This window comes from Bos grunniens, chromosome 27 (assembly GCF_055505025.1).
Source record: "Bos grunniens cultivar Pamir isolate PY7600 chromosome 27, Bosgru_T2T1.0, whole genome shotgun sequence".
NCBI classification, from domain to species: domain Eukaryota; kingdom Metazoa; phylum Chordata; class Mammalia; order Artiodactyla; family Bovidae; genus Bos; species Bos grunniens.
In genome coordinates, this window is record NC_141191.1 from 34,696,115 (window position 1) to 34,724,022 (window position 27,908).

At 48.1% G+C, this 27,908-nt stretch overlaps 1 protein-coding gene across 4 annotated transcripts; it reads left to right on the forward strand.

Moving 5' to 3' along the window:
- The first annotated feature begins 4,582 nt into the window (after positions 1-4,582).
- ERLIN2 (ER lipid raft associated 2) lies at positions 4,583-21,571 on the forward strand. Of its 4 annotated transcripts, none has more exons than XM_086380198.1 (12): positions 4,583-5,945; positions 6,055-6,176; positions 7,874-7,955; positions 9,042-9,088; positions 10,744-10,805; positions 10,996-11,121; positions 14,503-14,576; positions 14,744-14,802; positions 15,449-15,540; positions 16,384-16,473; positions 18,122-18,201; positions 18,987-21,571. In XM_086380198.1, the coding sequence occupies exons 1-12, from the start codon at positions 5,721-5,723 to the stop codon at positions 19,182-19,184; spliced, it is 1,257 nt and encodes a 418-aa protein (XP_086236324.1). In that variant the 5' UTR covers positions 4,583-5,720; the 3' UTR covers positions 19,185-21,571. The 4 variants fall into 4 exon arrangements, with proteins under 4 accessions (XP_086236324.1, XP_086236325.1, XP_086236327.1 ...); XM_086380199.1 differs by having other exon boundaries at positions 4,583-5,171; XM_086380201.1 differs by having other exon boundaries at positions 4,583-4,677.
- The last annotated feature ends 6,337 nt before the right edge of the window (positions 21,572-27,908 follow it).

Here is a 27,908-nt window from a genome sequence, read left to right on the forward strand (position 1 = left end):
TGTGCATTTTATTGTATGTCAATTATACCTCAATAACGCTGTAAAAACACAGTCACAAAATGATCTCTAGGGGACTTCCAACTCAATTTTGTTTTCGTGATTTCTCTTTGATCCTTTTACAGAACTCCCTTGAAGAAATGTCATTAGCCCCAAGCAAATATCCTTTTGTTGTCCCAAGACACCAGCCCTAGGTTTGCCAGCTGGAAAAGTTCTGAGTAGCCCTCGTAATAACTGAGGTTGCAGTTCTTCACTCCTTTTCCCCAACCAAAATCTTACTGGGATCAAATGTCCTAAAAGATGACCTCTATTCTCTGTTTAGAGCATTAGCTAAAGAAGAAAAATCAAAATTAAAAAAAAAAAACACTTTTTCCAGCAAGTTCCACTCTTGTGATATAGATGAACTGAAGCCAAAGATTTTCAGAGCTGCCTGGTCGCTCCAGGGCTAACGCAGTTATTGACGAAAAGGGCTCTAATATGGAAAGAAGGCGTCTCTTCCCTTGTTGGAGTGGCACCTTCATCAACAATTAACTTGTTGGAGGACTAAACAGCTATCCAGAGATTGGGGGACGTGGATAGTTGAGGTGAGCATGTTTTTTCAAAATCCTGCTTCAACTTCCAAAATGAACCAGCCCAACTTAAAGTTCCACAATATCTGACCACTGATCTACATTCCTGCAAAGTTACATCTGAAATAAACGTGGTAAGTGTGTATGTATGTGTTTTAAGTTGCATCATTATTTTCTAATTCATCTGCTCTAATGAAGAAATAGACTTGGGGTCGTTTGAATTTATGGGCTTCACTGGTGGCTCTGAAGGTAAAGAATCCACCTGCAATGAAGTAGACCCAGGTTGGATCCCTGGATCAGGAAGATCTCCTGGATGGCAACTGAAGGGAATGGCAACCGACTCCAGTATTCTTGCCAAGAGAATTCCATGGACAGAGGAGACTGGAGGGCTATAGTCCATGGGGTCGCCAAGAATCAGACACGACTGAGTGACTAACACTTTCACTTCATTTGAATCTGGCCTTGGCAACTTAAAAGCTTTGTGATTTGGACACTCCTTTAACTTCTCCAAGCTTCAACATCCTTCTCTAAAACAGAGTTGAACTCAAAGGGCTAAGCTGAAGACTATAAAATAGGAAAGGCACAGGGCCTGGTATGTGGAAAACATTCAGTCATGCTTCATGAAAACTGTATTGTAAACATTTATGGAGGTATCAGTTTGGAATCCCTTATCACTTCCTCTGTTAAGCCTTCATCTAGTTACAATTCAAAACCATAGACCTTAGAGCTCATCCTTCTCTCACTTTCCGTCATATTAATAATCTGAATCCAGGACATCTCTGGTGGTCCAGTGGTTTAGAATCCACGCTTCCAATGCAGGGGATGCTAGTTCAATCCCTGGTGAGGGAAGTAAGATCCCATGTGCCTCAGGACAACTGAGCCCTCACTCCGAAACTACTGAGCTGCCAGCTGAAATGAAGGTCCCACATGCGGCTGCAACTAAGACCCAATGCAGGCAAATTAAAAATGTTTTAATTATAATAATAATCTGAATTCACAGACAAGAATGCATTAAGGAAAGTTCTTATTTAAACCAGCAAGAGCTAATGCTTATTGGACACTTAAAATGGGGCAAGGGTGGTTGTACATGCTTTTCTCGGTTTGTCATTTAATCCTCACAATAGTCCTGTAAAGCTAACCCCCATTTTACAGATGAAGAAACTGAGGCACAGATGAAGTCATTTTCCCAAGGTCCCAAAGCTAATAGGAGGCCGGGGAGAGGAGGGGGCGCAGGATTTAAATACACACAATTTCACCATGGAGTATCTGCACTTTGCCACTCCTCTATACTGCAAGTTTTTTTTTTTTTTTTAATGGATTTTTAAACACAGACCTACCTGTGGTTATGTTGGGTATAGAGTCATAAAAATCACAGGCCTCTTAAGGAGTTTTTGGAAATATTATGTCCCTCTCAGTCATGACTGACTCTTTGCAACCCCATAGACTGTAGCCCACCAGGCTCCCTTGTCCGTGGAATTCTCCAGACAAGAATACCGGAGTGAGTTTCCATGCCCTTCTCAGAAATATTAGGTCATCATTTAGTTACGGTTGTAGGCAGGGCCGTAAGTAAATAACCCAGACCTGGTAAAAGTCTCCTGAGAAAGAAACCCCACCACTTCCGTTCATAGATCATTCCAAAGTTTAGTCAGGAAATTCTTAAATGATAACTAATTTAACTCTCTTATCTGCAAGCTAAGTCCCATTCCTCCGGCTGATAAACCCCAGCATTTCCATTTCTCTTATTCATTCACTTAACTGTTAAGGAAACATTTGTTACATGTGAACTATTAACAATACTTTCATTAAGTATGTGGGGCCCAGTTCTATCACTGAACTTGGAGAGGAAACGCTCTTAAGTTCTGATAGGATCAATCAGGAAACTGGCCAAGCCTGTGTCCACCTGTGTGTGTTGAAGGTGCGGTTGCAGTGACAGGGTCGACAGGAGACCCTCACTTACGAGGTGGGCACGAGGATCCAGGCAGCCCACTTGTGGACTTAACATACAATGAAACCTCTCAACACAAACTCACCCAGCGCAATCCCCCAGGAGGTGGTGAGAGAGGAGGTTGGAAATGGGCCAGTCCCCAGCAGCCATGTCTGGAAAACCTACACTTTCCTTTTCCTGCGTCCTAAATCTGTCCAACACCCCCAGCTTGCCATCTTCCCTGTGTAAAATGCTTTCCAAGTACAGAAGACTGTAATTACGTGGACTCTCTCTTCCACGAACACAATAACTTCAGTGGCTAAATTAGAAAGGTCCCGGTGTGATGCTGTCGACCAGTGAAGGCTGCAGACTGGGAGACACGAGGTCTGGATGTTGGCTCTGGATCCACTGTGCTGCTGTCTGTTTTTACTCAGCACCGAAGTGACTGGGATGCTGAAGGAAGACCCTGTCTCCACCCTCAGGGAACTTATAATCTAGCTGGAAGATACAAGTACAAGACCCTGTGAGGAGCCAAGATCCCCTGGAGAAGGAAATAGCAACCCACTCCAATATTCTTGCCTGGAGAATCCCATGGACGGAGGAGCCTGGTGGGCTACAGTCCATGAGGTGGCAAAGAGTCGGACACGACTGAGCGACTTCACTTTCACTTTCTTTCACTTTCAAAGAGGAGTTAGCAGATGACACCACCCTTATGGCAGAAAGTGAAGAGGAACTAAAAAGCCTCTTGATGAAAGTGAAAGAGGAGAGTGAAAAAGTTGGCTTAAAGCTCAACGTTCAGAAAACTAAGATCATGGCATCTGGTCCCATCTCTTCATGGCAAATAGATGAGGAAACAGTGTCAGACTTTATTTTGGGGGGCTCCAAAATCACTGCAGATGGTGATTGCAGCCATGAAATTAAAAGACGCTTACTCCTTGGAAGGAAAGTTATGACCAACCTGGACAGCATATTAAAAAGCAGAGATATTACTTTGCCAACAAAGGTCCGTCTAGTCAAGGCTATGGTTTTTCTAGTGGTCATGTATCGATGTGAGAGTTGGACTGTGAAGAAAGCTGAGTGCCGAAGAATTGATGCTTTTAAACTGTGGTGCTGGAGAAGACTCTTGAGAGTCCCTTGGACTGCAAGGAGATCTAACCAGTCCATCCTAAAGGAGACCAGTCCTGGGTGTTCATTGGAAGGACTGATGCTGAAGCTGAAACTCCAATACTTTGGCCACCTGATGCAAAGAACTGGCTCATTTGAAAAGACCTGATGCTGGGAAAGATTGAGGGCAGGAGGAGAAGGGGACGACAGAGGATGAGATGGTTAGATGGCATCACTGACTAAATGGACATGAGTTTGAGTAAACTCTGGGAATTAGCGATGGACAGGGAGGCCTGGCGTGCTGCAGTCCATGGGGTCACAAAGAGGTGGACACGACTGAGGACTGAACTGAACTGAACTGAAAGCCGACTATGATTCAGTTACCCTCGCACTTCATTCAACGTAGATTTTGTTCATAAAAAAATTGAGATAATTCCTGCTTAATCTACTTTACGGTGCTGTAGGGACCTCAGAAGCGAAAGCTCCTAGAAAAGCATAAAGGGCAGTTCACAGTAGGGACTGTTGATTAGCGACGTAATGGTGCTAATCTGCACATTTAAAGGATGTTTCATTCAGCGGTGCTACAGGTTAAGTGGAGCTGAGAGCTAGAACGGTTGCAATACTCTGGTAACCTGCTCCAGCGTTAAAAAAAAAAAAAAACAGGTTTGATCTAATGTGGAGGGGAGTCCGGAGCAGACTCCAAACTCAAATCCTTTGAAACTGACGTCTCTGTCTGAGCACCCACGGCCACTCCGCTGGTTCCCGGGGGTCACCGGAAAGTCTCACATCGGGGTCCCGAGAGCCCGGACCGAGCCGCGGGCGCCCCCTGAAGGCTATCCTCGGACACTGCCCGCTCGGGGCGCGGGGGCGGGGTCGGCCATCGCGGGGTGGGGGGGTGGGGGTGTGGTCTTCTCGCGTGAACAAATAGCGTCATCGAAGCGACGGGCCCGGAAGGAAGTAGCGTGCGGAGGGGTGTGGTGGTTTCTGCGGTCGCATTGGGGGTTTCGGCAGAGTACGGAGCGCCTGGAGGGACAGACAGCGTGGTACGCGGCCCGCGCCCCTTTGCGCGCGCGCTGGGCCTCGGTGAGGCCCCCGGGCCGGAGCTGACTGACGAGAGGCCCTCCCGGATCGCCTGCACAGCGTCCTATGTCCCTCGGGAAAGGGCGAGCAAGCCCTTCCCGTCTCGTTCCTGCCCCGCTGTAGCCTCTCGGCGGGGCCGAGCGGGGTCCCCGGGAGGGCTTCGACCCCGCGGCTCCTGAGGGGCCGCGAGACCCTCTCTCTCGGAAGAGGGCGGGGAAGGGGCGCGCGGGGGGGCGGACGGGAGAGGGAAAGGCTTTTTTCCGCCGCTGCCGATCGGTAGCTGGAGGCTGCGAGGGGAACGTCGAAAAGCCTCGCAGACCGACGTCCGCGCCCGAGTTCAGTCAGACCCGGGGGGCAGAGTCCACGCCTCGCGCCTGCGGGCCTCGGGGCGCTCAGAGTCGGGAGCCTCGCTGTCAGTGTGGAGAAGGAGACGGCACCCCCACTCCTGCCTTCTTGCCTGGAGAAATCCCATGGACAGAGGAGCCCGGCGGGCCACGGTCCGTGGGGTCGCAGAGAGTCGGACATGACTGAAGCGACTGAGCACGCAGCGCGCTCTCAGTTACTGTCGTTTCTTCCAGATCATTCGGGGTTCAGGAAATGAGCCTCTGGATGCTCATTCTTTCGCGTCCCGGTGCCTGAATGCTGTCGACCCAGGAGCCCCAGTCTTCCCAGCCTGGGGGACCCCCTAACCGCCCCCCCCCCTCAAAGTGGGCTGGGAGAACCTGCCAAGTGCAAAGTGCCAGTCAAGCATATGGGCCGGAGCGTGGCTTCATCCTTGCCCAGAGCCCTGTATCTGGCTAGGGCCAAAGGAATAACGGAGAAGGTGGAGGAAAGGCCAGAGAATCCCGCCCTTCTGAACTCTGCTCGCAGGCTGTCTCTGTGGCTCCAGCACCCGAAAGGAGTCAATAATGGTTTCCTTTGAAATGGCAGGCAATTAGGACTGGGAGGCTCTGACCAGAATTACACAGCCGCAACTGCCTGTCACTTGACATCCTCTGTAATTTGGGGCCAACGTAAATGCAGCTGCCTCTTTCCCTGCTGCTAACATGAGTGGCTCCGGTGACAGCCCGTTGGTGTTCACAGGAAGAGAGGGCTGTGTTCTGAACACTGCCCACCTGGCACTGGTTCTTCCCTGGGCCACGGGCTGTGTCTGGAGCCACTGCCTCTTGCAGAAGGTGGAGAGTGTAAATTCCACAGCTGAGGCTCTGGGGTGTCGACTGAGAGCAAGGAGGAAGAGGTGTAGATCTAGCCTGGTGTTCACACTACTACAGGTTGGACGTGAGCCACTTGCAGGAGCTCAGCTTGGGGAGCTACTCTGGCTGCCAGAGCTCTCCTCCCACAAGTCAGGGCACACACATTTTCCTGTATCTTTTCCCCCAGGGTAAGCGTTCTCCGATGGCTCAGTTGGGAGCGGTTGTGGCTGTGGCTGCCAGTTTCTTTTGTGCATCTCTCTTCTCGGCAGTGCACAAGATAGAAGAGGGACATATTGGGGTGTATTACAGGTAAGGCAGTGACAGGGAGAGCCTGCGACTTCCTGTTCGGTGACTCTCTCCTAGTCAATGTGTAACAGATTGTGCTGGCCGGTTGCATTTATATTGTGTTCAATAGGGAAGTCTTCAGACTGAGCTTTGTGCCAGTGACTATGGAAGGGGAATACACTCATGCACGTAAATATATAGAGAAATGTAAATATGAAACTTACTAGTCTGATGCCATGGATGGTAACTGATACACGTGTTAGGTTTAGAGACAAACGTAAAGGCAACCATGCTCCTTGAAGATCATCTCTGAAACAGTTTTCTCCTACTTCCCTGTGGGCATCTTGGTACCACAAGCTCACCTCTGAGGAGTGCCAGTTCTTCATGGCAACTTGAGATATAATTTGGACCTAGGCCTTAAAATTAACATTTCAGGGAAAATGAAAGGGCCTGCAGGTTGATTTGTACCCATCGAGGCAAGCTCTAGGATAGTGGTTCTTAAATAACCTATTCCATCACTTTATTTTGACTGCTCTTTAAAAAAATGTATCTGTGACTTAAATAACATGAAGCAAAGAAACACTTATAAATCCTGGGTTGCTTTCCTTTGAGTAACCTCCATAACCAAGTTTTTGCTTTAAATCTATGTGAACTCCTTCTTATATGCCTCTATGAACTCCTTATTAAAGCCCTTTGATGCTTTTTCTCAGGCTGCCAATAGCAAGTCCTGGAAGTCTGATTGGCTTCCACTCTCCCCTTTAATTGTGTCTTCCCACCATCTGCTTCTATGTCTTCCAAAGTGAGAGTCACTCAGTTGTGTCTGACTCTTTTAGACCCCATGGACTATACAGTCCATTAAATTCTCCAGGCCAGAATACTGGAGTGGGTAGCCTTTCCCTTCTCCAGGGATCTTCCCAACCTAGAATCAAACCCAGGTCTCCCACATTGCAGGTGGACTCTTTACCAGCTGAGCCACCAAGGAAGCATGTCTCCCAAAATGACTTTTAATTCTATTACCATTCACATATAGCATGACTACAAAGGTAACTCCACTGCCCCCCAAAAAATATTTAGATGGTTTATAAAGTTTCCTTAAAATTATTCTTTTGGTTGTTTGTGTCACTGAACTCCAACATTAGTATCGTTAATTGGTCACTGTATTAGTGAACTTAACTGACCTTGTGGATTGTCACAAGCTCAACAGATGTGACAAAACACACCTCCTCTCTTAGCTAAGAATCTGCCTGCCAAAGCAGGAGTTGTAAGAGACATGGGTTTGAATCCCTGGTCAGGAAGATACCCTGGAGAAGGAAATAGCACCCCACTCCAGTATTCTTGCCTGGAAAATTCCATGGACAGAGGACCCTGGTGGGCTACAGCCCGTGGGGTTGCAAAGAATCAGGCACAACTAAAGTGACTGAGCATACACACCTCTCTTATCTCAAGTATAGCCAGGGATTCTACTGGCTTTATTCCACTTTGTCTGTGTGCCGTTTTTCTCTCTGCAAAAGCGTGAATAATGGTTTTAGGTTTTACCATCAGGCTTCTTAGACTATTAGGGTCGAGCTGAGAGGAAGAAAAGGATCCGTGGACATGGCTCTGGCACCTGTCCCTCTTTCTTAAATGCTTATGGGGCTGCAGAGAAAGTGGGCCCAACCCATATTGATGTAACAGACATGTCTTTGCTAAACTGAGCCTGCCTCTCTCTTCCTCCACTGCAGAGGTGGTGCCCTGCTGACTTCCACCAGCGGCCCTGGCTTCCATCTCATGCTTCCTTTCATCACATCATATAAGTCTGTGCAGGTATACTGGGCTTGGGGGTGCAGGGTTGGATGACTGCAGATTTGGGGTGGTGATTAATGCATGATTTAGAATGATTTAGCCCTTGGATGAGTGGATAAGTATGATGCCTTTTCAAGGAATTCATTTAGTAGATCATATATATAATACAGATTAAAAAGTCTGAGGCTCCATGAACCATCTACTCTGGAGTTTTACTTAATTGTTGAAATAGCTGAATGGGGTCATTGCCTTGGCCCATCGGTCCCAGGTGGGAATTATGTCTCCACTTCAAGACAGCCAGAGAAGAATCTGTTCTGAATGCATAGAAGGAAAAGTAGGGGGGGGGGGGGTGTGTGTGTGTGTGTGATAAACCATAGGCTCCCAAGATAGATGGAAATAAAACATGATAATTTTGTTGGTTCTTATTTGAACATGAGCGATGTGAACATAACTTGTGGGGGGTGCGGGTTGTTGAACTTAATGAAGGGAAATGACATCTAAAATAGGGATAGGATTAGCCATGACAGATCTAAAGCCAGGCCGAATTAGACTAGTCATCTTTGAAGTATGTCCAACAAGAGGAATAAGAAGATTTAGAGAATGACTTTTAAACTAACCCAGGAAAGTGTCCTGGGTTACCTCATCAGCATTTGCCCTGTAGGTTTCTTCTGCCATTTGCTATGATTTATGGTTTTCAAAGTGTGTTCATGCATATTATCTCGTTTGAGTCTCCCAGTAATCCTGAGAATGGGCTGAACAGGTTTTACAGGCTGAGGGGTTAAATAATCTGCTGTTTCCAGACTGGTAAATGGAAGAGGTGAATGTAAACAGAGTCGTGGGACTCCTAGTCCAGGGTCCTTTGCACTAAACCATCATTACTCAGCTTGTTTGTATGGTGGTGCATTTACAGCGAAGCTGGGGTGGCACTTTCGCCTGGTTTGGTCTCACACACTGCAAATAAGGAGGATTCAGGGGGGTATTCACATTTAACAGAGGCAAAGCTTAACCCAGATAAGTATTTAAGACCAAGGCCAAGGGATTCCCTAAAGAAGTCACTTTCTTGGTCACTTCTCACCTTACAGCATCTTCTGTCTCTCCTATTTCCAGACCACACTCCAGACAGATGAGGTGAAGAATGTGCCTTGTGGGACAAGGTAAGGTGCCCAGAATCAAGCTGTGAAGACAAATAAGAGGCAGGACCATCTGACTGGCTGCAGTAAGAGACAGTGGAAAGGGACACCCCCCTGGGTGGTTTCACCGAGTTCTCTGCCCCCAAGCTCCCTGTGTTCTGAGTTGAGTAGGTGGTGGAGACAGGTTTGGAAGGGCCTTGAAGGACATGATGAAGGGTTTTAGCAGGTAAATAACTTGATAGAGGAAGATAAATTTAACAGAACTAAATATGGAGAATGTTGGATAGGTGGTAGGAGAAGACTGCAGGGCAGGGAATTGAAAGAGAACCGCTGCAGTGGTCTGATTGAAAAGTCAAGGTGGTCAGAACAGGGACAGAGCAACAAAGTAAACCACACGCTCGGACAGATACAGAATCGGAATTTCCCACAGGATAGCTGGCCTGATCTCATCACAAAGGCTTTGTATTTGGAGGGCTTGGGTCGAAAAAGAGACATAAAGAAATAAGCAATGCAGTGGTGAACCTTGATTAGAGCCTGGTTCCAACAGAACAGCTCCAAAAGATGTTATGGAAACTGTTAGTCATCTTGGACTGCCATAGCGGAATACCATCGCCTGGGTGGCTGAAACAATAGACATTTATTTTTCTCACGGTTGCAGAAGCTCAAAGTTCAAGATCAGGGTGCCAGCAAGGTTGGTTCCTGGCCTGCAGGTGACTGCTTTCCTGTGTCCTCACACGGCCTTTCCGCTGTGCATGTGTGAGGAGAGAAAGAGATCTCTGGTGCCTTTGTCTTCTTCCCTTTACCAGTCCGGTCAGTTTAGGGCCCCATCGTTATAACCTCATTCAACCTTAATCACCTTTGTAAAGGCCCTGTCTCCAAATGCACTCACTTTGGGGGCTCCAGTTTCAGCATGTGGATTTTGGGGCTCACACAAATTCAGTCCATGATGGGAACTTGTGGGAAAAATTAGAGAAGGGCTCGTTAGGTGAAGAGGAATTATCGCTAATTTCCCAGCTTTAGGAATGGTATTTTGACTCTGCAGGGGACTGTCATCGTTCTTAGGTGATTGGTGCTTGCCAAGTGTTAGGGGGAAAGTATCCTGACTGCAGCTTGCTTTGAAATGTTCAGCAAAAAAAAAAGAAAAAGTAGATCAATCAATAGGTAATTGTTCATGATTGTTAAAGTCAGGTGTTGGTATATGAGTGTTGTACTGTTCTTTTCTGTATGTTTGAAAGTATTTTCTAATGAATATTGAAGGTAGGTGGGGAGGGAGCTGAACTAAATGATGGTGAAAACAGTGAGAAACACTGACCAAAACATTCCACGTTTTAAAGTTCTGAGAACTCCGTGACCTTCCTTAGTCTTTTCCCTGCAATTGGTAGCTTTATTCAAAAGTCACTGCAGAGTCAAAACATATGAACTACTCTTCTTGTATCCCAAAAGTTTCACTTTTGTCCTTGTGGAGATGTTTTTAGGAGGTATGATTTCTCAGGAGATTATGATAGAAACTCAGAAGGTCTCCTGCCTTGAGATCCACACACCTGTGACCCCCATGAACCCTCCTCCTTTCCTGCCGAGTCCCACACGCGCACACACACATACATACCACCACCACCCCGGGAGAGGCCCAGTATCCCCAAGCTCAGCACTGACCGCGCTGTCCGCGCTTCCTCCGACAGCGGTGGCGTGATGATCTACTTCGACAGGATCGAGGTGGTGAACTTCCTGGTCCCACACGCAGGTACCTGCTTGCAGTGCACCTCCCCTACCCCCCTTCACCCCCTCCCCACAGCCCACTCTCCTGGCATCATCCCCGAGTCTCCCCCCACCCAACCCCCGTGTCTGTCGCAGCATCTCGGGAAGGGACAGCCTGTGTGTCTGAGAGCGTGGCGGGTCCGCCCTCCTCACTCTGAACGTCTCCTCCCCCTCAGTGTATGACATAGTGAAGAACTACACAGCCGATTACGACAAGGCCCTCATCTTCAACAAGATCCACCATGAGCTGAACCAATTCTGCAGTGTCCACACGCTTCAGGAGGTCTACATCGAGCTCTTCGGTAAGAAAATCTCTTCAGATGATCACCTGCTGCCTGATTCAGCTGCCCACGGGGCAGGGTGGGTACCGAGGGACCGGAGTGTTGAAGATCCAGTGCCCGGGAAGCAGGCAGTCACATGGGGCACTGCTGGGAAACACGGGTGCCGATGGAAGAAGATGGTGAGAGTGGCTGAGTGTTGGACACGGGAGTCATAGTGAACGAGAGACTCGCTCCTGCCCTACATCAGACCTGGGATGGAAATATGTGCCCATGTCCCTAAACTTCCTTCTGTAATGAAGAGGGGTCAGTTCCAGAAGAACCTTAGAGAATACCCAGCCCAGCATCCTCCTTTCAACATAAGGATACCAAGGTCCCGAGGGAGAAAGTCCCAGAGCTGGCTGGGAGCAGAGGTGAAGTCCAGACCTCCCTCCTCTGGCTTCTGGCTCCATCCACCTCACCCTGGATGAAGGGCGCCAGGACAGGGTGATGAGAACCACGGGGTTACATTTTTGTTATTGTTTGCTTTAGTGTGTTTGTATTTCCGCCGCACCGCAAGGCATGTGGGATCTTAGTTCCCCAGCCAGGGATCGAACGCACACCCCCCGCACTGGAAACATGCAGTCTCAACCGCCGGGCCTCCAGGGAAGTCCCACGGGGTCACATTTAATTCTAAAAGTGGGACAAGGACTGGAACTACTTGGAGTCCTAGAGCCTGGGTGGGTTTCAGTTGTTAGTGATGGCTTTTACCCTGTGCCCATAGAGAAGAATAGGAAAACGCGTAAAACAGGAAGGACCCACTTTGGTCTTAAGTTGACACTTTCTTTCCTTTTTTCCTGATCAACGAAAACATAGCCTGACTTCAGCAACAATGAAAAGAAGCATTTCAGTAATTGTTATAGCTCATTTGGGGTAAAGCGTTCTGTTAAATTCACTGCTAGGAGTGTTCTAGAAGCCAGGGCTAAAAGCAAATGCACTTTGCAACCAGTGGTACCACTGTTCTTAATGCCAGGACCAGACAGTGGTTTTCCCCAGGAATCTTAATTTAAAGGGCCTGGAGTGAGAATATCCTGTAGACAGAGGTGGAGTCGTTGGCAACACCGGTGATCTTAACTAGGCAAACAGCCTTTTGCCCTGTGTTTCAAATTTGGAAAGTCATCAGAAGCCATTTTAACTTTTCTGCAGAAGAAAATAGGTTTAAACTCACTTTATAGACTTTGAAGTTTCTTCCCACGTTTGGATTTGGTGTGCTGTTTAGAAAAATTCAGTAACTTTGCTATTTTTTTTTACCTCAACCCGATAGAATTTCATAAAATATCATTAATTTTCTCTCTAGCCATCGTTTTAGCACTAGTGCCAGTAAATGAACATTACAAGCATTTGCAACAACAAAAGATCTCTAATTTCTATGAAGAGAGAATTAAGATGTAAAATTGTTCTGCATTAGAAAACTTCTCACTGTCTTGTCTTGCAGATGAACTTGGCAGCACAGTAAAGTAAAGCTTTGTGTACAGAGGAGCTAGGGATTTATGTTTGCGTTGGAATATTTTCCTTCTTGAAGTTCATTCTTGCCAGCAAGCACTGTTTTGCTTAGCGTCCATTTGCATCTGCAAAGGAGAAACTCGCGTCTCTAATCCTGGGTCCTGATAATGAAAAGGTTTTCTCTGCTCCCCTCCTCCCAGTACTCTAGCCCTAACTCAGCTTGATGCAGTGTTTATCACCGCCTACACCGAGGCATCCGTGTTTCCCGTTTGATGAAAGTGTTATCCAGGACTTTGTGTTTACTTAGTTCAGTTCAGTCACTCAGTCGTGTCCAACTCTTTGCGACCCCAGGGACTGTAGCACACCAGGGCTGCCCCGTCCATCACCAACTCCCAGAGTTTACTCACAGTCATGTCCATTGAGTCGGTGATACCATCCAACCATCTTATCCTGTCTTCCCCTTCTCCCACCTTCAATCTTTCCCAGCATCAGGGTCTTTTCCAGTGAGTCAGTTCTTCGCTTAACTTAATCAGTTCTTAACTTAATCAGCGTCTGTCAGCATAACCATCACCCATAAACAACTTGGTCCTGGTGTAAATTTGTTAGTAAGGTATCTTGTAAAATATTTCCTCTAGATTTTCCTGGAAAGTTACTAGCCCAGGGCCATGGGTGTCTTCCTTGACTCAGATAGAATTTAATCTGAGAAACAACCATGTTATTAGCTTATGGAGGGTATGAGCTATTTCCCTTAAAGTTTGGCCAGTCTCTTATTTAAAATAGAAAATATGGAATGTTATGTTCATCTTTAGCCGTCAAATTGTTACACCCATGTCAAGTGTGAGGTGCTGCCCTTACGGGCATTTCTGCCTCAGTGCTGAGAGGCTGGTGGGAGTTAGACTTGCTGTTCCTCAAAGGCTCCTGGACCAAGGATGGCCACGTAAAGCAGCTGGCCGCTGACAATAAAGGAGATGGTTTCATGTAGGTGTCCCAGGCTGGTTTCAGGGCGTCCTTTTCTCAGGGCCCTTCAAGGAGCTTATTGAGGATCTTGTGGGTGGGGGCAGGGAAGGGAAGGCCCAGGCCAACGTTGACAGCCTGTTCTGGGTCACAGCTAGAGCGGTGATCAGTTACAGGTCTTCTGACACTTAGCCATAAAATGACTCACAGACAGAAGAATCAGAACCAAGGCAAACAACACATCAAAAGACTCAGGCTCAGGACTTCCCTGGCAGTCCAATGGTTAAGACTACGCTTTCAGGGCAGGAGGCGTGGGTTTGATCCCTGGTCAGGGAACTAAGATCCCACAAGCTGAGTGGCTCAGCCAAAAGAAAAAAAATTTTTTTTTTTAATGTTTAAAAAAAAGACTCAGACTCCTTTCCAGAACTGTAATGGTCCTTTTCCCCTTGACTGATGGAGTTCCTGATGGAATTAGTCTTCCTTGGGGCCTCTTTTGATGTCAGAGTCTGTTTTTGTTTTAGAAATTTATTAATAGATGTAGTGTGTTTGACTCCTTTCAAAATACCTGACGTGACCGTCCCACCTTCCTTCTTTGTGAAAGATGGGCGGCCACCTTCTCTGGCTGCTGTCTGTAGGGAAGGGCCGCTTCCTGACTCAAGAAATGTGCTGGAGTTGTTGTTTGTTCTTTTAAAGCTCGGTTCCCTTCTGGGCGAGGTTGATGTTTTCTTGAGGCCGCAGGGAAAGGACACTCCCATCTGGCCACATAGCGGGCCCAGTGGGTGTCCGCCGTGAGAGTCTTCCAGGGAGTCTTCAGACGTTCGAGCTCTGATGAGCGCTCTGCCTCCGGAAGAGCTTTGGCCCGTTGGGTACATTCCTGAGCTGGTGTCTTGCCTTGCTCTCTACCCCATGCGTCCCTCCACCCTGCCTAGAAAGCATCTCAGCTCCGTGTTCTGTCTGTCTTGATTCCAGATCAGATTGATGAAAATCTCAAACTGGCTCTGCAACAAGACCTGACCTCCATGGCCCCTGGGCTCGTCATCCAAGTGAGCACCACCCTGGTGGGACACCCCCCACCCCGCCCCCGCCCCCAGGAAGGCACAGCCCCTCTTCCAGAGGATGTCCTGTCTGTGCAGGAAGACCAAGGACCCGTGGGAGCTGGTCCTTGCGCACCCCCATGCCCCCATCAGATGCTGTATTTCTCTCTCTCCAGGCTGTGCGGGTGACAAAGCCCAACATCCCAGAAGCCATCCGCAGGAACTATGAGCTGATGTGAGTGGGCCCCGCGCCTAGGCGGAAGCACCGCCCTGCCCACCTCCTGCTCATCCCATCCCAGGGCTGACCAAGCCGTGGCGCGCGTGTGGTCCTCTCTGGAGTATCTGTGCAGCCGTCGCCCTGAAGACAGGGCAGGCGTGTCAGGCCGCTCACCTGGGCTCCGTGACCAGAAGGCACGGACGCTCTTCAGAGGGTCAGGGAGTCTTGTGCTCCCTTCACGGCTCACACCAGAGAGGACGGGAAGGCGACTGAGTGGGCAGGCAGGTGCCTGTCACTCAAGTCAGTTATGCTTTATTGCTCACAAGTGGGTTTTGAAGGAGAAGGCTAGCCGTGTTACTGTCTGCAGCACATTCGCCTTCACCTGGGACCTAAGGAGCCTTCCAGGGCCTTCTCTGGCAGTCAGTGGTTAAGACTGCACTTCCAGGGCAGGGGCTGTGGGTTCAATCCCTGGTCAGGGGACTAAGATTCCATATGCCATTCGGCACAGGCAGATTTACAAACAAGACCAGACCTCCCGAGGGTGGAAGGAATGACAGCTTACCTCTCACAACAGGGCAGGGGGCTTGGCTTCCCGGGGGCCAGGAAAGTTCCGAGGAAGCTCGTCCCCAGTGGCCTCACAGCTGCACACTTTTCTGCCCTTCAGGGAAAGCGAGAAGACTAAGCTCCTGATCGCAGCCCAGAAGCAGAAGGTGGTAGAGAAGGAAGCCGAGACAGAGCGGAAGAAGGCCCTCATTGGTCTGACTGTGCTTTTGCGGTCCAGGCGACAGAGGGGCTGGCGGGGTGGGGAGGGCAATTCAGGAAGCCTGGGACACGGTCCCCCGAAGCCTTGCCTCACACAGGAGCAGCCTTCGTCCCCCGGGAGCAGAGCTGAAATTGTCAGATCGTGGCCGAGGGTCGAGCTTTGTGTTTCCACAAGCCTCTTAAATGAAAGGAGCCCTTCTGCTAACCCTTCATGTACAAAGACAGTAGCACTGATGAGCCCTTACAATGAGCCTCGGACTTTTCTAAACACTTGTGTGCAATTCATCCCGCTCCTCACCCCCCCTCCCCTTCCCTGGGTGAGGAAGCCACTGTCTGTAACCTACTCTCACTGAGCTGAAGCTCAGAGAGGCTGAACTACTGCCCAGGGTCCCATGGCAGGGGAGCGAGGGAAATGGGGTTCAAATCCAGGGGCTCACCTCCCAGCCCTGGCTTCTCCACCACTGCTCCAGACTGCCAGCCACGGCCCTGGCCACTTCCGAAAGTGCAGTGGCAGGAGGGAACTCGCCCCTTAACCCGTAAAATATCCCTTTGGAAGGAACACCCTGTGACTTACAAGAGAGGTCGGGGCCGGCTCCTCACTTATATCAGAGAAGTAACTCCCTCCTGGGGCCGGGCACCCCCACTCACTGTCTTGCACTGATACAAGGGCCTGTGCTCCTTAGGGTGTCCCACCCCTGCCCGGGGGACCTGCATGACTGCCCTCTGGGCCAGTGGCCCTTCACCTGGGCCCACCCACTGCCCTGCCTCAGGGCCTCAGGTCGGGTGAAAGGTGCACACTTTTGAAATATCAGAACTCTGAGGCTTTTCTCCACACAGAGGCAGAGAAGGTGGCGCAGGTGGCCGAAATCACCTTTGGGCAGAAGGTGATGGAGAAGGAGACAGAGAAGAGGATCTCAGAGATTGAAGGTGAGCAAGCCCGAAATCCCTGCTCCCTCCTTCCTCAGACCCTGCCATGCGGCCGGGCCCGGGAGGCCTTTCCTTTGCCCTGCCTTCTCTGTTCTCAGACGTCACGGGTTCTTTGGAACATCCCTCGTTCTCTGTGCTCTGATTCAAGTTTTGGGGAGATGCAGGCCAGTGTGGGATTAATTTTCCACTTCAGTCATTCATCAGATTTGACTTGGATGCCTTCAGGACTCTTCCGCTGGGCTGGGCTTCGGAAAAAGGGGAAGCACGTGGTCCTGGCTGTCCTGGGCCCCGAAGTCTGGCCCGGAAGTAAACCAGGAAGCCAGGGCGGAGCAGCAGCCCACTCCCCCGCCTCTCCCGCCTGCCCCGCCCCCTCGTCCCAGAGGCCTGTGAACCCTCTCGCTTTGGCCTCTCGGGTCCCTGTGAATGTTAAGTCAGGTGTGAAGAAGACACCTGTCAACACCAGTATCACAGGCTGGAAAAAGGTGTTTCCTTGCTGGCTTTTCTGGTGTCACTCACCTTCAGGCCCCTGCCCTCAGCCCTCCGCTCATCCTACAACCCACCTCCTCCTCGAGCAAACTGTAGGCCGAAAACGACCTCAGGGCCCAGCCCCAGGCTCCACAGCTCGGTGCCCAGTTACACTCCTGACCTGCCCTGTTGGGCTTAGCGGGCCCACGGAGGAGCCAGTGAGGATTTTATGGATCAGTGCTTCCTCACTGGGAGCTTTTAGCCGAGCGGCACGTTTTTTGTTTCTCGTAAACACAAGGCACCAGGTGCTAAGGCAGTTGAGTTGGCCGCTTGCTCCCCGGCCGCCCTGCAGGCCCCCACCACCCGGGGCCCTGCTGAGGCTGCACAGTGAGAACCCACCTTGCTTCCCGGGTTGTGGTCCAGGTGTTGCTCACATGAGGTTGGCCTCACCCCCAAGGACAGGGAGGAAATACCAACAACTTTGTATCAGTTCTTGACCGAAAGCTGGTCTCAGCAGATTAAGGAAGGGGATTGTTTACCTAGTAGAAGCTTAAATCATTCTTAGTCCAAATAGGTGTTAGTCTGGACCATGGCCTGTAATTGTTTTTGAATCGGGCCAGCTTAACCAGTGCTAGAGCCTTTCTGAAATAACTGATGGAAATGAAGAGAGAGATGAAGTTGGAAACGAGCTGTGCTGTTTTGTTTACGCCAGTCGGTTTCAGGGCAGCTCCACCTCAGGCCACATCCAGAACCTTCTGGCTTCTCTGGCTCTTGCTGTGTGGCACAGGGGGAGAGGGCCAGGGCAGAGAGCTCAGAGACAGGAGGCTGAGGCCATGTCCCAGCCCTCTCCTCCCCGGCCCCAGAAGGGGTAAGCAGGTGGAAAGAGGATGTGTGTTTCTATGACGCCATCAGAGAAGCCGCTGCCAGGCACAGCGACAGGCTTGCACGTGGTCAGCCAGTCCCTGCCACGGGAGACGCTGGCACAGCACTTTTGCATCCTGGTCAATTTTCACAACTTGCGAAATAGGAGAAAATACCTTTTCCCCAGTTTCGTAAATAAGAGGATCAGAGCCCAGAGAAACCAGAGCAGTGTGCCCGGGATCACGGGGCCAGCCGGGCGAAGTTGCGGGGACCTGCTTTCTGATGGCCTCTGTGCCCTGATTCTCTGCGTTCTCTCCTTAAGATGCTGCGTTCCTGGCCCGGGAGAAGGCCAAGGCAGACGCCGAGTGCTACACTGCCATGAAAATAGCCGAAGCAAATAAGGTAAAGGGCCAGTGCTGCCTGGCGAAGAGAAAGTGTACGTGTTTGCAGGAGACCACTGCCTCCCCAGCCTGGCCGTAATCGAGGGCTCCTGTGCCCTGTGGGCAGGGCCTTCCCTTTCCCTTGGACCCTGATAGAAGTTTAATTGTGGTGATTTTTAAAAAATATTCATTTATTTGACTGCATCAGGCCTAAGTTGCAGCGCTCAGGCTCGGTTGTTGCCATGCGTGGGCTTTGTTGCCCCGCAGTGTGTGGGATCTTAGTTCCCTGACAGGGATCGAACCCCATGCCCCCTCATCCCCATTGGAAGGCAGATTCTTAACCACTGGACCATCAGGGAACTCCTTAATTTTGCTGTTAAACACAGAAATTGCTAAAATTCTCACAGTTCTTACCTTGAATACCTGAGATTCACGCTCTCCCAGAGTAGTGGTTATACAATAGTTGTTCAGTCACTCAGTCATATCCAACTCTTTGCAACCCCAAGGACTCCAGCACACCAGGCTTCCCTGTCCCATTATCTCCCAGAGTTTGTTCAAACTCATGTCCACTGAATCAGTGATTCCATCCAACCATCTCATCCTCTGTCGCCCCCTTCTCCTCCTGCCCTCAGTCTTTCCCAGCATCAGGGTCTTTACGTGGTTACTAATATAACAGGGAGACCAGGGAGAGGAGACGGGGTGTGGTTCTCACAGAGACACTCTCCCTGAGAAAAGTCAAGGGATGGCCCCCAAGGCTTTTCCCTGATCTGGCCTCACCACCGTCGTCTTTGCTGTTTTTGCTTCCAGCTGAAGCTGACCCCTGAGTATCTGCAGCTGATGAAGTACAAGGCCATTGCTTCCAACAGCAAGATTTACTTTGGCAAAGACATCCCTAACATGTTCATGGACTCTGCGGGCGGCGTGGGCAAGCAGTTTGAAGGACTGGCTGACAAGCTGAGCTTTGTCTTGGAAGATGAGCCCATGGAGGCAGACTCCGAGAACTGAGTGTTTCCGTCCGCAGCCTCCAGTGGCACTGGAGAGAGATCTTTATTTTTTAACCAGGAGCCAGGATGTCCCCTCCCTTCCACGCTACCTTCTTTGACTCTCTTCCACATACCGTGGTGAAAAAAAGAAGAAACGGACCTAAATCTATTTTCCTTCCTGGGAAGGGCAGGGCAGGGACTGATGAACTGGGGTTTTATTCAGGTAAGTAGGTTACATGACTTAGGTTAAGCGACTTAGGTTAAGCTTTGGAAAAGGTGGGTTAGAGCTCTGACCTCCAGGCACTGATTTTTGTCCTTCTGAGGCTGGCTTAATTAGGGATGCTATCAACAAGAAGTGGGAGAAATGCAGGAGGTCACCTCCAGGTCTGCCCTGGAGTGGGAAAAGGCAGCAAAGCCGTCGCGAGCCACCTCCACAGTGAGAGATGCCCATGGGTGAGGCCCAGCTCCTGAGCAAACACGTGCTTGTGAGTTTGCCAGCAGAGAGTAGAGAGGCGGACTTGAAGGATGTTGGCTCTCCTGGCGTTTCTGGCCAAGTGTCCGTGAGTCACCACCCAGGGGCACTTCCTCAGGCTCTGGTGAGGGTGATCTGGTGCTAGCTTTGCAAGCTTTTCTACACACCACCCTCTCTGCCCCAGAGCATGGTGGCTTCTGACCTCATTTCTGAGTCAAGATTTGGCCACCACCCCCAGTTCTTTGTAAAACTTTTCACCTATTCCGTGATTTGGTTTTGTTTTTTTTCTCTACATGTTCATTGGTTCCACTCAGTATCAAGAAGGCAGGAACAAAGAACTCTCCAGTGTCTTAAAAGCTACTGAAGTGGGACCACAATACCCGTTCGCCTCTGTGGTCCCTGCTTGGCAAACAGTATCTGTTCCTTGAGATCAAGTGTCTTTTTATTGTTGTGGATATTCTGCGTTGAAGAGCTCCTCTGGGTGAGAAGGATGGGTTGTCCAAAAGCTGTCCCAGTCTCAGCATCTATGACTTGTGCTGAGAGTTCATCTGATACGGTGATAAGAGGGAGCCTGTTCTCTGAGCAACTCGTGTCTTTAGATCAAGGGTTCAGGGGTCACAGAGAGATAGCTGTTTGGGTTCGAGTCAAGAGTTCCTGCCCGAGTCCCTGTGTCAGAAGGGCCACATCAGAATCCACTCAAATGTGTTTTCATTACTAATTTGGGGATTTGGTTGAGGGAGCACAAACCAGAAACAGAGGTTTCCTCGCGTTCTGGAGTTGGAGTTGGGCGGGGTCGTGCACCAGTTCACCAAGTGGAGGGCAGCTGCTGGACTGAGCTTGCAAGCCTGTTGATTTCGTCCAGGACAAGCCCTGGCTTAGGATTTGTTACTAGCTGCCCCCACCCCCACACCAGAAGAAGCTCCCACTGTGCCCCCCTCCTCTTGGTGGAACATGGTGATGATATCTGGGACAGATTTCCATGTCATTGTTGACCCCACACCCAGACTTCTGATTTATTGGATGGTCCCAAAAGCCGGGAATTGGGGGAGCATTCGGCCGGCCTAAGAAGACACAAAGGGTTAACTTGTCTTAATTTAAATGTTGCCCTTCTCTGTTCTAATTTCTGGAACTTTGAATTCTCAAACCACCAGTCCTGGTCACACTTTGAGCGGGAATCCAAAATGTCCGAGGAGTGATGGATGTTAATGTGTTCAGGCGTCTTTGCAGAAGGCAGTTAGTCTCCTAAGACCAACACAAAACATCCATCATTAAGATATACTCACCCTCACTTCAGTACCATGAATCACCTGTCAGGAGCACCGTGTCACATCCAGCATCCCTGACTTACATATTTTTCTGCTCTGAGACTGGCTGCCTAAGCTCCGAGAACACTTCTTTTCAATGGGATACGCAGCATGGACATCTCAGCCTGTCCGAAAGCACGCTTGCTGGGGTGGTTAGACAGAACACCGCTCTAACACTAGCGTCCCATGATGGCCTGTCCCTTGCACTACACAGGAGCGCCTCAGTGAAGTCCTGCTACCCCTGCCCCCTCAATGTCAATGTCCTTCTTCTGTAAGCAAAAATACAAGTATTGTAGTTCCCATTCGCTTAATTCCAATGGTTGTCTGTACCTGCCTGAATAGGAAAATCATGGGAATGGGCTGTTGCCTTGGCTTGGGACAACTAACCAGTCTGTCTGTGTGATTTCGTTTTGGTAATGCTTACTAGAGAACCTGATGTGAAAACATTTGAATTCTAAACATGTAAAATATGACAGCCTGCCATTTGGCAGGCAGTAAACTCATGGCTGCTATTGATAAATGGAACCTCTATCAAAATAAGGAACTGTTTCTAAAATTCAGCTTTTGTAGGATTTTCCAAGGAAAAGTCACCTTGGTTGAATGTTTCTCACTCATTAAACTTTGCAGAAATGATCCATATTCAGTACCTGTTTTTAATCACTTTTTAAATATCAGGACAGAATGAAAGGAAGCCACAGTTTGTTAATTTTCATCTGACTAAATCTGGAGGGATCTGTGATCATAATAAATTGAGGGGAGGGCAGAAATTACTGGAAGAACTTTAGCAATATAGTCATTCCTCTGTATCCATAGGGGACTGGGAGCCCCGAGGATACCAAAATCTGTGGGTGCTCAAATCCCTTATATAAAACGGTGTCGTACAACCACCCTCCGTACCCATGAATCCACAGCTACAAAGGGCTGACTGTATTGATCCAAAAAAAAAAGAAAGTGGATTTTTTAAAATGATCTGTTGCAGTTTGTGGGTCTCTGTATCTTTCAACACATAACTTCACCATTTATAGAGTAAATGGTGGAAGTGAGATCGGCGTATTTACTGACTTACCCAGGTTTGAGGATAAGTGAATCCTGACTAGTGGCTTGTCCACCAACCACTGATGCTTTAGTTCTGTTCAGCAGGTTCTAGTCACGGCTTCTGTTGTTGCCTTTTAAAAGAAGTGATAGCCAGTCACTTTGTATTTTCATTCCTCTCTATTTCTGCTTTTGAGCAAGCTGATAATTGAATGGTCAAAACCAATTCTACTGGCAGAGAGCCCTGAGGACTGAATGACCCTCTTTGTAACTGAGAAATGATTCCTGTTATATTAATCATTCTACAAACAATATGCTGGATTCATTTGCCCTGGGTTGATAGATGGAGGAACTCTTTTGGACAACCCTAAAGCTGTGATTTTATGTGTTAGTTTTATTTTCAGTCTTGCTAAATAAAACGAGTCTTTGTATTTATTTTTCTTTTATTACAGTGAAATTTAGCAGTAGCAGGTATTAGGCTAGGAGATACAGAGATAAAGCATCTCTGCCTAGTGAGTTAAGTCATGACCCCAAAATATATTCTGATGAATATCTATTCCCATTATCAATGTAGAAATAATAAACACAGCTCATTTATGAAAATGGCGTCATTGTACAACACAGGAGAACAACCAGTATTTTTAAATGAATGTGAATGGAGCATAGCCTTTGAAAATTGTGAATCACTTATCCTACACACCTGTGGCAAGTAACACTGGCCAACAACTACAAGTTGCAGCGGTAACTTCCCTGGTGGTCCAGTGGTGAGAACTCCCCAAGTTCCCACTGCAGGGGGCCTGGGTTGAATTCCTGGTCAGGGAACTAAGATCCCACATGACATGCTGAGAGTCCAAAAAAAAAAGGTTGCATCATGGTCAGTTGGTATTCTCTAGCTCCTCAGAGACCAAAGAAGAGGAAATTGGCTCACAGAATAGAGCATTTTAAAAGATTTTACTGAAGACTGGCTAAAATTGGAAAGTGTCAGACACACAACTTAGCAACTGAACAACAACAAAATGTGAAACGGAGAAGCAGTCATCTGCACATAGGAATCAAGTCCAGAGATTAACACGGACAGCGTTGTCTTCTCTGATGGCCTGAGAAACTGGGGCCATTCTCTGCTGTTTGGGATGGTTTAAATGTCCACCTCGCCATAGGAAAGACCACATGGTCTCTCAAGGTCCTCCCCACGCCTCGGGTTCTAGAGTCTGTATTGCCATTTCAAAAGCCAAGTGTGACAATGTGTTTGCTGAGGGGTTGCTGTCACGGCTTCTCTCACTGAATTCATTTAAACTGGAACACGGGCATTATTTGTCCATTTCTCTTCAGTGTCAAGTAACCAGGCAACAACTTTTTTTATTATGTTATCTTTTTTTTTAAATCCTCCCAAAAGAACCACAGTAAACTCAAAGGGAAACAATTTAAAAATCCATAAGTGTTTTTTCCCCCACAATTCAGGGCCTTAGACTACAGAGGTGAATGTTTTAAAAGCTTGATGGCATTTATGGTGAGAACGTGTACTAGATTTTTAGAAAGTTGTTTATAAAACCTGTTTCTCTGGGTATTTGATTTTCTGATCTCTTTTCCTCTTTGTCCTTGCAAACCGCTGGAGTGATTTAAAGACAGTTACTGGTGATGAGGTGACTTTCAAGGATCACATAGTAGGGAAAGATGAAAGGTTAAATTAGATGGTCGATGTCCCAAAAAGAGGAAGAGAAGAAATGGAAAAAAAAAAGGAGGAAAAGTTGGAATAAAATTCACTCAAAAGTACAGCTGGTTTTTTTTTTTTTTTAAGGAAACGATAATGAGACTGGAATCCTCGTTTGTCTTTACAATCTTTTTTTGTCTTTACTTCTGTTTTTATAAGGTCACAAAATGTTAGAGATGAAAAGTCCCTTAGAAATGAATCTGCAAGAAATCCTGCCCTACTCACCTTGGTCTCCTCCAGTTTCTCTACAGAGAACATGTCTCAGTAAAGGTTGTCTAATGGATAAGGTGTAGGGGCGAGACACGTGTTCATTGAGCACTCGCTTGGAGGGGCACTCTGCTAAGCTTGTGTCATGGGTCACCTTGACTGGTCCTGACAGCAGCTCTGAAGACGAGACGGACTCTGTTTTATCCACAAAAAACTGAGAAGTTCAGTTGCTTACCCAAGATCACAGTTTAGTGATGAAACCAAGATTCAACTTGGGTCAGCCTTGTGCCGCTGCCACCCAGTCTCGCCACCACTCTCCTCATTAACTCCAAAGTTTAAATCACTCTTCTGATACTTTTGGGGGAGCCACATTCACATACATCATTGAGGTGGGGAGGCTGACCTTGCAGTTCAAAGACCCGACCTATTAACTGAAGATTCTTCTACTTATTGTCATAATGACCTCTCACCCGGTCTGTTGAGTATTTATGGTTTTTAAAATGTTTTCTAAAAAGCATATCTTCAACTTCCATGGTGGTGCAGTGGTTAAGAATCCACTTTGCTACGCAGGGTGGTTCAATCCCCAGTCAGGGAACAAAGATCCCACATGGTGCATGCCAACTAAGCTCACAGACCACCATGAAGACCCAGAACATCCCCCCAAAATTTTGTAATAAAAAGCATATCCATTTTAGTGTGTTATGCTCACCCAATCCTTCCTCCATACAACCCTTCACCATAACCCTCATCACTGTTTAATCTTGCTCCTCCCACCACTGACTGCTGGCTAGCACCTTCCAACTTTGCATCTCTACAACAAGCATCTATGAGTATATTCACACCGTGAAAGGCTAGTCATGTTTTAATTTTTATCACTCTGGCAGGAGGAGAAATTATTAAGTCCAGAGACATGTTACTTGAACACAATTACTGCAACCTCAGTTTACAGAAAACCCAGTTTTGTGTACCTGGTAAATGGAAACTTCCCCAAAAGAAGTCCTTGATGACAAGGACCCTGGGTTTTGTTCAAAGTAATTTTCCCAGAGCAGACGTGAAACTATCTTAGTCTCCCAGGGTCCAGGAAGACAGTGAGAGAAGAATGAACATTGCCCTTTCTTTCCAGAAGGCTCAAAGTAAGCCCAGTCACAAGACAACCTGGAGAGCAAATTTTAGACCCTTCTCCAACAAAATAGCATCTCATTCATTAAGCTGAATTAACATTTGAGAATCTTTCAACAGTCCAGCCATACAGCCAAGAGTATTTTCCTTAACAAAATCCATCTCTTTCTACTTGCCCAAAGCACCTAGCGTTTCATCATCCAACTACTAAACTTAGTATTTTATGGAGTCAACTTCTGTGTTACTTGGTGCCTCATCCTGTCTGTGACTTTCATATGGCCCAGATGTGGACACACAGACCTAAGAACAGGCTGAATGTGTGTGGGGCCCAGGCTGGACTGTCTGAAGCTGTCTGGGCCCTCCTCCCAGAAGCTGGCTCCTGCCACTGGGGAGACTGCGGTGTGGACAGTCAGCTCTGAGCCATAAAGTCCTAACTACACACTGCGATTTGTAAATCAAGTACAGTAAGAAAGAATACAAACATCTCATTTTCTATTGATTACATATTGAAACCTTACTTTGGATTTACTGGACTATGTAAAATGTATCGACTTAAAAAGATGCACAGAGTGAGAGTTGCCAGTTAAGTTTTGTTTGAGGCAAAATGGGAGGCATTAGCTCTGCGAGACTGCTCTAGAGAGGTATCTGAAGTGCTGCCTCCCGGACTACAGTCCACATTTTGCCCCAAACAAAACTTAACTCGCAACTCTCACGTTGTGCATCTTTTTTTAAGTCAACAGTTAGGGCAACCGACAAAGCGACCCAGAGTGGACTTCCTTCCTTGGCCTGGACTCCACAAGGAACTGGAGCTTTGGTTCCAGCAGCGGCCCCTTGCGCCCATCCGCCTCCTCAGGGAATCCGTACAAATTTGGGGAAGTCTCTCCTGGTTCTCAAATCTCACATATCGGTTGAGATGCTGAGTTTCATTTGGCAGTGAAGCAGGTTACCGCCCCCTCCCAGTTGGAAAGATATGGGGGAGCGGGGAGCCGGTGAAACATCCGGGGCTTACCCACTCATGGTCTAGACATGAGTGAGGCTCGGTTGAAAGATACCGAGAAATTCCCACCCAGTGGAAAGGTACTGCTTGGGAGGTGGCTGAAAGATGCCAGGTGAATTACCCACCCAGTGGAAAAGTACTGGGTGTGTGTATGGGGGAGGGGGTTGCTCGACTGAAAAAAAAATCGAGGAATACCCAGGGCTCAGCTGAAAGATGCTGAGGTCACTCCTTTGTAGGGGACTAACTGGTCTTGGCTGAGTAGTGAGATAAGAAGCTGATCTGATTACCTCAATTCGACTGCCTTTATAGAATCTGTCGGGATACAAATGAGAATGTATGAGAGCTTTGCTGTGAAAAAAAGGAACAAGGCTCCTCTTGGCTGGTTGCGCTTTTCTCAGGAGACTGAGAAATTTATGGGGATGGTGGAGGCCTAGTCCTCATATCATGCAGTGGTCCCATAAGGAAACCCACTCACTAAACTACTTGCTCGTCCAGGGGTGACACATAAGAACTGATCATCCAGCCATCTGAGCAGCCACAGTGGTCTTAGACTGCTGGAGGCAGAATCGAGACATGTAAGACGGCAGAAACGACTCTGGAGTGACTCCTGGGGGAGTTAAGCTCACAAGAAGCACACAGGCCCACTACACAATTTCATTAGTGACTTTTATCCCGATCAACTTAAAGTGGGAAACAGGATCTCTCAAAAACAGAAACGAGGGGCATCAGAAAACCAACCACTGACTAACACTCCAACCAGATTCACATGCAATACATATGGTGTGCATACTTGCAAGTACCTAGTTAACCAGGGAAATTATACCTAAAAGAGATCTCAACCTAAAATGGCTAAATTGGGGCTCTTTTGATATCTCAAAATTGATACTTTAGTGCACACAATTAGAAACGGCTGGCCCTGCTTACCTTGACTGATATCTAGAAGTTGCTAAGAGGAAATGATAGAGTAACATTTTTGAAGGAAACCAACTTCCCCTGTAGCTCAGCAGAAAAGGCTTGGCCTGCAATGCAGGCGATCCAGAAGTCATGGGTTCGATCTCCACATCAAGAAGATCCCCTGGAGGAGGTTATTGACAAAAAAAAAAAAGATGTACAACTTGAGAGTTACAAGTTAAGTTTTATTTGGGGCAAAATGAGGACTGCAGCTGGAGAAGCAGCAGCTCAGATAGCTCTGAGAGACTGCTCCAAAGTGGCAATGGGGGAAAGTCAATTATATAAGGTTTTGGTGAAGGGGGAGTTTAATACCATGAAGCACTCATTTTACGAAAGGTTTTTTTTTTTTAGTCATGAGGGTCTGATGTCACTATGAAGGAATTCAGTGCTTCTCTAGATATGAGACGATGAAAGGATTGAGATCATAAAATCTGTTACGAAAAACAGGCAACTATTTAAAGACCTGTCCCACCAGATTCCCTGGAGCACAGAGTGCCTAAACTCCACCCTGAACTCCCTCCAGGGTTGTTGAAGGTCAACAGCTGTAGCAGCATGAGGTTCAATCTCCTTAGAAGCAGATGGCAAACACCTTTTTTCACTCGTTGGCAATGCTCTTGCTGCTGCTGCTGCTGCTAAGTCACTTCAGTCGTGTCCAACTCTGTGCGACCCCTAAGATGGCAGCCCACCAGGCTCCTCTGTCCCTGGGATTCTCCAGGCAAGAACACTGGAGTGGGTTGCCATTTCCTTCACCAATGCATGAAAGTGAAAGTGAAGTTGCCCAATTGTGTCTGACTCTTAGTGACCCCATGGACTGCAGCCTACCAGGCTCCTCCGTCCATGGGATTTTCCAGGCAAGAGTACTGGAGTGGGGTGCCATTGCCTTCTCTGGCAATGCTCTTGGTAGGTGCCAATTTGTAGTTGACAGGTGCATGGCCACTGACTCCAATATTCTTGCC

Bases quoted from the DNA above. Each gene is read 5' to 3' on its own strand.
- ERLIN2 (XM_086380198.1), top strand. From the start codon at position 5,721: ATGAGTGGCTCCGGTGACAGCCCGTTGGTGTTCACAGGAAGAGAGGGC. The intron at 14,577-14,743 runs GTGAGCACCACC...CTCTCTCTCCAG, and splicing joins CCCCTGGGCTCGTCATCCAA to GCTGTGCGGGTGACAAAGCC. The intron at 18,202-18,986 runs GTAAAGGGCCAG...TTTTGCTTCCAG, and splicing joins AAATAGCCGAAGCAAATAAG to CTGAAGCTGACCCCTGAGTA.